The following is a 10,129-nucleotide window of genomic DNA, read 5'->3' on the forward strand; positions in this document are numbered from 1 at the left end:
GGAATTCAGATACACAGACTGTGTTATTAATCCCTGCATATACTAGCCACACGCCTCTAGAAGACAATCTACCTAAAGAAATTAAAAGGAAAGAGAACATTGAAGCTTTAATATATTATGGGAAATTAGGTTGCATGGGCAAAAACAAATTTAATTAGCTTATAATCAATCCAACTGATTTTTTTTTTTTAGGAAACAGTACTGAGCTTTATTAATTAATAAGATCAAGAAGGGTTACAATCTTGCTGCATAATGTCAAGAATGCAGCTTGGTATATGGTCAAACCACATCTCTCCTTGTCCAGACTCATAGGCAATATTAGCCAATCTATGTACTACTCTATTACAAGAACGTGGGGGAAAACTGATTTGGACTCCTTGAATGCCCCGCATTGCAAACTGAATGTCATCAAGTACACTGCCTAGCGAAGACAAATGGGAGCTAAGCTTGTAATGTCAGTTACAGCTTGTAGGCAATCCATTTCAATTATGATATTCTGTAGCTGCATATGTTGGACCAAGTCTAGCCCTACTTTGATGGCTAGCAACTCAGTATGCTGTGCAGAGCTAACATGGCATACCGGCTTACTAAAGGCAGCCCTGAACTGGCCATTTGAGTCACACAGGACACCACCTACACCACCTCGTGTTCCCTGTGGCAAGTAAGCACCATCAACATTTAATTTCAGTGTATCAGCAGCCTGCCAGTGCTGTACTGCTCTTGGTAGGTTCGGCACAGCCGGTTTACGGGCATTCTGAAATTCCTCCAACCAAGTGAATCAACTGAACAAGATATCATTTGGAGTTTGTACTTTGTTCTCCCACAACATAGCATTTCTATTTTTCCACAGTCCCCATATGAGCATAACAAGCTTTTCAAACGCCTCAGTTTTAAGATGGATTGCTTGCTCCAACATCCATTCTTTAAAATTCAAGTTGGGCAGTATAGTGTGATGCAAATTAAAAGGTGCAGCAGAGAGTAACTCAAGAGCAGTAGGACACTTACCGAATAAGTGAGCAGTGTCTTCTCACCCATGATTGAATAGAAGGCAATGAACATCCCCCATATACCCTTTAGTGAGTAGCCTTTCTCTTGTGGGAAGCAGGTTGTTACAAGCCCTCCAAAAGCAAATCTGGACCTTGCTTGGCACTTTGGTCTTCCAAAGTCTCCTCCACAACTCCTTAAAAGGATCACCAGTAGATAATCAGCAAAGATCATGAGGAATACTTTTGTGTTTTTTTTTTTTTTTATGACACTAGTGACCATAAAGGCATAAAGTACTTGGACCATTTACCAGAACTAATAATTAAACAAGGTGAAAATAGGTAAAGGGAGCTCCCTTTTTTATCTTTCAGAACGCCGTGACCATTTACCCAATTTCAGTCTAAAAATTGTCCACTTACTCCACTAAGAGTTTTCTGCTCCCATTTACCCAATTTAATATTTAATGACAGTTTTGCCCTTAACTCAATTAATTAATTACTTCGCGACTAGTTGTTTCCAATGCTGTAACAAAGACTTGAAGCCTATAGCGAGGAGTGCGGTACTTTTTTTCATTTTTCCCTTAGATTGGATAAGATTTTTCTTTTGGGAAAATGATCATTTACCCAATTGTGGGGTTAATTAACCCTACTTACCCAAACACTCTAAAAGATTACCCATTTACCCAAACACTCTAAGAGATTATTTCTCTAATACCCAATTAAATATTTTTTTTATTCCTTTTAATTTATTTTTGGGACAATTTTGCTCTCTCCTACTTTGTCACTTAGAGAGAGAAGTCATCAGAGACCTTGCCGGACTACGACAACCGGAATCCGGCTACCGGTCACCGGAATCCCGAATCTGGCTACCGGACTGGTGACAGGATTCCTGCGTCTGAATTTATTGCCCCCTAATAATACCCAATAACCATATTATTGCCCCCAATAATCATATTATTGCCTCCCAATAATCATAATTATTGCTCTCAAGTGAATTGCATAAACTCTCAAAACTGAAATGAATACACTACAGACACAATTGATCAATTTTTGTACACGTTCACTTTTTTTTTTTCCTATTTTTTCCTTCCCCATTCTCGGAGCTCACAGTATACTAAAAAAAAAAAAAGCTCTGGACACCCTTCGGAATGTGAGGCCGGGAATTCGGGTCTTTTCTGATCGAGGCTCTGGGTTCTCTGAGGCGAAGGCTTCGAAGTTGACGAGGACTTTGAGGTGGAAATGGGGTTGGGCTTCGATTGGGGGGGCTGCGAGGCGCAGCTGAGGATCGGAGAATTGGCGGGATCGGCGGAGAAAGACGAGGAGGAGGAGCCCAAGACTCGGCCTTGACCCTTGAATTTACTGGAGGAAGAAGACGAGAATGGGTTCTTGATGAAGCCCAATTGACCTTGTCTTTCATGTCGTCCATTATGATTCTGGTGTATCTATCTCTTTTCTGTTTCAGGTGAAGCAGAACAATTCACAGAGCTAAGGTGGTCAAGATTGAAAGTTGGGTTAGTCGGAATTGGGGATTTTGGGGGAATTGGGATTAAGAAATTGCTTGCCGGCGCCAGTCTCAGAGAAAAAGGTGTTGAAGGCGTCGTCGCTCGGCATCTGGCCGTCAGAGAGAGAGAGAGAGAGAGGGAGATGCACATGTAATTAATTAATTGAGTTAAGGGCAAAACTGTCATTAAATATTAAATTGGGTAAATGGGAGCAAAAAACTCTTAGTGGAGTAAGTGGGCAATTTTTAGACTGAAATTGGGTAAATGATCACGGCCCCTTTATTTTTGTATGCCCTTACAACCTATTGCCCATAATTAAAACTTCATTGTTCTGCTTCCTTTATCTTTAGGTAAATTGTCTTCTAGAGGCGTGCTATGGGATTAATAACAGAATCTGTGTGCTGAATTCCCTAGATTTGAGTGGTCTAGCTCCTCAGACTTGGGTCGACGTATAATTCCTTACAATTGATGGTGCATTGAAAACTTTGAATTCAATCTTTGGGCAGTGGGGTATTGAGGCCAATGTGAAGCAATGGCACACAGCTGGAGACCCATGTAGTGGAGCTTCCATTGACTCCACAGCATTCGACAATGATGATTACAACCCCTTCTTCAAATGTAATTGTTCTGATAATGTCACTTGCCATAATTTAGTCTCTTACTGTCAATGTTTTTACTTCAATGATTATTACTCTGAAGAACCATACTTCACCTTCAATATCACACCCATGCAATGATCATGATTTGCATTTGCAGGAAAGTTGATGTTGTTGGCGTAGATCCAGAAGAACTATGAAAATTGAGCTACCTATTCAATCCGTATGCTGTTGAGCTGTTCTAAATGATTGTGCTTCAGTTGGACTCACATTAGTTACCATCAATTGTATGGAATTATACGTCGACCCAAGTCTGAGGAGCTAGACCACTCAAATCTAGGGAATTCAGCACACAGATTCTGTTATTAATCCCAGAGCACGCCTCTAGAAGACAATTTACCTAAAGATAAAGGAAGCAGAACAATGAAGTTTTAATTATGGGCAATAGGTTGTAAGGGCATACAAAAATAAATTGAATTAGCTTATAATCAATCCAACTATTAATCAGCAAAGATCATGAGGTATACTTTTATGTGATTCCTCTTATGTTCCTTCATTACAGCATGGAGGCATTGGAAGTGGTCTGCATAATGAGAAGGGTGAGTTTATTGCTGGCTTTGCTTATAGGGTGCCTAATGTGTCTTCTGCTTATCATACTGAGTTGCTTGCTATTAAATCTGGGTTGGATATCATCCAGGCACTTGGTATAACAAATGTTGCTTTAATAAGTGATTGTTTAGAGGCTGTAAAGGCTGTGATAGCAGACGACCAAGATTTTTCTCCTTTGGGAATTATCGTTGAAGAAATTAGAGGTTTGTTGGGTGAATTGCATTCTATAGGTGTTCATCATACTTATAGAACTGCTAACCATGTTGCTCATAGATTAGCAGGTTTTGGTTTTGATTCTGACATTCATATGGAATGGTTTTTTCAAGCTCCAGAGTCTGTTCTGGATGTCCTACAGTACGATTGTAATCGTATAAATCATTAATACAATTTCATCTTTACTTCAAAAAAAAAAAAGTAGTAAATATAATTCAAGAAATGTCAGCATACATTCATGCTGGATATGTAATGTAACTAAAGCTGTTATTATTTTACAGATTGCAAAAACTAGTGCTCTAATCAAACTTGTGTATTTAAATATTTCAAAATAGACTAAGATTACAAATTTGGTACAAAACTTGGCTAACTAATGTGAGTCCAACTGAAGCACAATCATTTAGAACAGCTTAACAACATACGGATTAAATTGGTAGCTCAATTTTCATAGTTCTTCTGGATGTACGCCAACAACATCAACTTTCCTGCAAATGCAAATCATGATCATTGCATGGGTATGATATTGAAGGTGAAGTATGGTTCTTCAGAGTAATAATCATTGAAGTAAAAACATTGACAGTAAGAGACTAAATTATGGCGAGTGACATTATCAGAACAATTACATTTGATGAAGGGGTTGTAATCATCATTGTCGAATGTTGTGGAGTCAATGGCAGCTCCACTACATGGGTCTCCAGCTGTGTGCCATTGCTTCACATTGGCCTCAATACCCCATTGCCCAAAGATTGAATTCAAAGTTTTCAATGCACCATCAATTGTAAGGAATTATACGTCGACCCAAGTCTGAGGAGCTAGACCACTCAAATCTAGGGAATTCAGCACACAGATTCTGTTATTAATCCCAGAGCACGCCTCTAGAAGACAATTTACCTAAAAATAAAGGAAGCAGAACAGTGAAGTTTTAATTATGGGCAATAGGTTGTAAGGGCATACAAAAATAAATTTAATTAGCTTATAATCAATCCAACTATTAATCAGCAAAGATCATGAGGTATACTTTTATGTGATTCCTCTACCTAGTTCTTAATTTCCTTACAATAATAGTGACCATAAAGGCATAACGGCATGAAGTACTTGGACCATTTACCAGAACTAATAACTAAAGAAGGTGAAAGTAGGTAGAATAGCTTCCTTTTTTTGTTGTTTTCAGAAGGAAAAAAATCTTATCCAATCTAAGGGAAAAGCAGGACCGGATTCCCCGGGTGGCGAGAGGTTGGGCAGATGCCCAATCTCAAAATTTTGAGATTCTATGGTTCTATAAGTTTGTGCCCAGGATATATATATATACCCAGATCAGAAGCAGACGTCCGCAAAATAGAAAAAGTGCGGACATCCTTTCTCAGTCATCGTTGGTTGCACAGCGGTGTCGGACGGAGACCATGGACATCCCGGACGGCGTCACCATCAAGGTGAAGGCTCAGTTGATCGAGGTCGAAGGTTCGGGGCAACAACCTTACCCAAAACCTCAAGCCCGATCAAGGTCAACTTCGAACTCTTCATCGACGAGTCTAGCGGCAAGCAGAGGCTTGGCATCGAGGTCTGGTTCGGCACCGGCAACTGCATCGCCACCAACGACGCCTGATCGAGGCTTGAGGACTGACGTCCGCTTCTGAACAATTCCGTGTGTGTATGAGTGTGAGTGTGAGTGTGTGTGTGTGTGTGTGTGCGTGTACACATACAGAAGCTATGAAATTAAAGTGCACTTTTAGAGTTTAGGGTCATTTTTTGGTCCCATATCCAGCAGCAGCAGTAATGCTGAAGGCAATGTTTCGATTTATGTCTTGTAGTGCCAAGTCTTGTTCGTCCATTATTTCGACCAGCTTCTCCACAAAGTGAACATGTCCTGCTCCTGCTGCAATGTGAAGGACAGTGTCCCATCCTCTTGTTATGCTAAAAGTCAAAAGCCTCTGATCCACCTTCGAGATTCGTTCAGCAGCCTCCCAATTGCCTTTTAGTGCATACTTATTGAGCGGCACAAATGTATTAAGTTATAGCTCTCCTGTGTAGGTTTTTATAAAGGACAAATGATCAAGTTCTGTAATTAACTTGTTCAATATATAAATTACATCCATTCAAAACGCAGAAGAAAATATAATAGCTATCATCTTTTATCTTGTTTCACACATTGGAGGTGATAGAATCTAAACAAAATCCTACAATACTACCAGTATGGCACTACCAGTATGGCACATATGCAATTTTGAACTCAATTACTCAATCGAGAACTTAGTTATAATTTTACTCTAGTGTAGACTTTATTTACCATAACAAAAACCTTTTCCTGTCGTAGTGGTAAAATAGTTCATGATCATGTATTCATGTATGAAAGAACTTGAGAAGCATGCATGATTAACACATATATAGTAGCTTCCTCTCACAAACTAGGTAAGACTAATTAAAGAGGAAGATAGGTACACACTATTTTTTTTTCTAGAAAAAAAAGCGAAGGTGTCGAGGGAATGTTGACGACGCAATGTGCAGTTGCTATTGGATCTCCATTACCAGTAGCCGTCAATGGAATTCCAGGCGGTACAGAATTGTGTGCTTGTGGGCTAGACATTAGCTCCAAATTGAACAAAGGTCTCCACCTGCACCCAAGAAAATAAAGTATATAATCAGTTACTAAATCATGCTTTTGCCCATCTTCATCTTCTGTACTCCAACCAAACTTCGAATTCATACTACTATTCCTAATTACATTAACCTTCATTTTCCACTCATGCATATCCTACTAACTATAGCTGGCTATATGGAGTGGATCGTATCAGTGAAGAAAACTAAAGGGGTCATACATGCATACAAGGGTGTCTGGAACTGAAAACAAAAAGATGGAGCACATATATTTACCAAAAAAATTAACGGTAAAATTTGGTTAAATAAGAAAAACATGAAATTCTTTGCAAGATGAAACAAACAGCGAGAGAGAAATTGCTTACAGTTAAGCACAGTAGTAACACTCTCGTGAAGCTGGTTCGCTTCTGCTAAGAGCGCGTCGAAACTTGAAGGGCGTAATACCGTAATATATAGCAGAAGCAGAGCTTCTTCAGCCCACCTGAGTGGGTGGTCACTTGCTGTCTGCTAACAGAGCGTGCATTACACGCGCATTTAGTTTGAAGGGCTCCCAAAAAAGGGACGGTCGGTAAAAACCGAATTACCACCCCTTTAGTTGGAACTGAGATTTCGAAAAGGTGATCAGGCCTCTGTTTCACGAGCACCCGTTCAGTTTCCGAGACGACATAACCACCGGCCATTTGATGTTTCTGGAATCAGTTTTAATTAAAAGAAATCTTAATCAAATTAAACTGATTCCAGAAACATTAAAAATGACTCTGCCTTGCAGACTCGCCAAATCCACATCCAAAGCAAAATGGTCCAAATCCACATACATACCTCCCCAATTCGATCGATTGTGTTAAACAGCGACAAGCGTGGCTTGTGGCCCACCATTGTACCGATATTGTCCAAACTTAACCACCCGATAGGTGTTGGGTTTTAATCACAAAAGGCCTCGGTACAATTGGGTAAGAGTCACCCACTTATAAGTTATATTTTATTTGTCACTTTTCCAATATGGGATCTTTCCTCTCAAACACGCCCCCTCACATGCAACCTAACTCTAGGTCTGCATGTGAAATTAATTAATAATCCAATTCCCACATTGGAAATTGGGACACAAGTCTCATATCGGAGACTTGGCTAATATAACAATCCAAGACCTACATTGGACACTTGGTAACAATCCAATCAGAATATTCCGATGACAATAATAAGGAACCCAAATTCGGGCCCATGACAATTGGAGACGCAATTGGAGAGAGACCCGCTCTGATACCATGTTAAACAGCGACAAACGTGGCCTGTGGCCCACCATTGTACCGATATTGTCCCAACTTAACCACCCGATAGGTGTTGGGTTTTAATCAGAAAATGCATCGGTACAATTGGGTAAGAGTCACCCACTTATAAGTTATATTTTATTTATCACTTTTCTAATATGAGATTTTTCCTCTCAAACAGATTGCAACCTTCAACCATCTTCACATTCAATTGCCCATCCATCTGTTCACCCACAAATTCCTAAACACATATATTCCAAGATCTACTTCACGTACCCTCGACTTTCCTTGCTCGGATACTCGTTGATTCCGGCAACGAGGCAGTGTAGTCGACGACCTGGACGATGAAGCCTTGCCGCTGGAGGAGGATCACAACCTTGGTTGGCCTCAGACACTGCACGATGCAGGCGGCGTTCTCTTGGGTGCTGCTCTCGCTTGGATTCGCCCAAAATATGAAGAGGATGAAAAGTCATGAAGATGGAAACACTGGACAGAGGTTGATTGATTTGTGTTTCGTACTTTCATTTACCCATCCACTGATTTTTTTTTTTTTTACTTCATTCACTGAAGAAAACGGTGACGGTATCTCCTTTTGTCAACTAACAATTGAACTGATGGTGCAGACCGCTTAGTCGCGTAATTAGAATTAGACCTCCTGACACCACACGCACATGGGGTGACCACCCACCTGGGTGGGTTCCGTAAAAATAAAACACAAAGGACGACGTGACAAAAGTAAAAATAAAACAAAGGACAACGTTCCTTTGTCACGTCGTCCCATTTCAGTAACAGGCTTCCCCACTAAGGACTATAAGTAATGAGAACCAGAAGACGAAGACTAACGTGATGCTGAATTATTAGTTTAAAGTCGAAAATTGCTTTGAAGCTTCGCTTCTGAATATGATAATTTTATTCCATTGACAATAAGATCAATCGGTTGACCCAATTACAGAACAATTATAGATGCATAGACCTCACTTCCCCAAGTATGAGTAGACCACTCAAATCTAGGGAATTCAGGCACACAGATTGTGTAATTAATCCCTGCAGGTACTAGCTAGCCGCACGCCTCTACGAGACAATCTACATAAACAAAAAAGAAAGAGGTTAAGAGAACATACATTGAAGCTTTAATTATGGAGAATTAGGTTGTATGGGCATGCAAAAACAAATTTAATTAGCTTATAATCAATCCAACTAATTAATCAGCAAATATACTTTATGTTATTCCTCGAGCTAGTTCTTAAATTCCTTGCACTAGTGACCATAAAGGCATGAAGTACTTGGACCATTTACCAGAACTAATAATTGAAGGAGGTGAAAAAAGGTAACAAGGAAGCTTCCTTTTTTGTTGGTTCAGAGGAAAAAAAAAATTTTATCCAATCCAAGGAAAAAGCAGGGCAGGATTCAGAGGGTTGCGAGGCTGGGCAGCTGCCTAATGCCCCAATCACAAAATTTTGAGATTCTACAGTTGTATTAAATCTGTACCCAGGCAGTTGCAGAAATATATACTCGCAAACGGGCAGAAAAAATTGAGAAGGAGTTGTCGCCAAATGCAAAACATTCCAGCTTGAAGAAAATTAATCTGCCCAAACCGAGGTAGCTTGGAAGTGTCATTTAAAAAAAATTAAAAAATAGTCAAATATGTTAAAGGAAAAATACATTATGTGTCTTCGTCAAAGTGATTGATGGAGAGGGAATCAAGTAATTAGCAATCAGCATGGATCAAGGACCAATCAGTAGTTAATATCATCATTGTAATTAATATTTCCGTTGTAATTCTATCCCTATATAAAGGGGCTATGAAATGAAATGAGTAGACTAATTCCAATTGTCATATTACTTTTACACGTTATCAGCACGCTCAGAGCAAATAAGCCAAGAAAAAAAAAAAAAAAAAAACCCAAAACCCTAGAGAAAATTTTTTTTTAATTTTTCTGCTGCCACCATAAAAAAAATAAATAAATAAAAAAAGATCTCCAAGTCGGCTTGATGCACTGATGCTAGATTCCAATCAACCTCTCCCTGGCAGCCTCCAGCCCTGTGCACTGCTGCACACAACCTCGCCCAGCGCCTGCAACAGACCGGCCTCATAGACACAGCTCGCCCAGACCACTCTCGTCCCCCCTGAGCGACCCTTTGGACACCCACTCTAGAAGTAACCTTAAAAAAGACCCGACCCAACTCCGACGAGGCTCAATTTCGGCACCTAGCTCCAACGAGGTTCAATTCCCGCACAATCAAGCGCTCCTCCAGCCCGATTCTGGCACGATTCCTGCCAGACCGTCTTCGTCTTCCTCCAGCAGCCCATACCTGCGCGCTCCATCCTCCAATAGCCTTTGCCCAGCGAGCCTCAACCCTGCATCCTC

General features: G+C 40.2%; 1 protein-coding gene across 1 annotated transcript; it reads right to left on the reverse strand.

Annotated features, from left to right (window-relative positions):
* Positions 1 to 208: 208 nt before the first annotated feature.
* Positions 209 to 1,218, reverse strand: LOC112203841. The gene is made up of 2 exons (XM_024344750.2): positions 1,006 to 1,218; positions 209 to 754 (listed from the first exon to the last, which is right to left on the reverse strand). Exons 1-2 carry the CDS (start codon positions 1,216 to 1,218, stop codon positions 422 to 424), a joined length of 546 nt encoding a protein of 181 aa, XP_024200518.1. The 3' UTR covers positions 209 to 421.
* Between the last annotated feature and the right edge of the window lie 8,911 nt (positions 1,219 to 10,129).

The sequence above is a fragment of the Rosa chinensis genome, chromosome 5 (assembly GCF_002994745.2).
Source record: "Rosa chinensis cultivar Old Blush chromosome 5, RchiOBHm-V2, whole genome shotgun sequence".
Taxonomy (NCBI): domain Eukaryota; kingdom Viridiplantae; phylum Streptophyta; class Magnoliopsida; order Rosales; family Rosaceae; genus Rosa; species Rosa chinensis.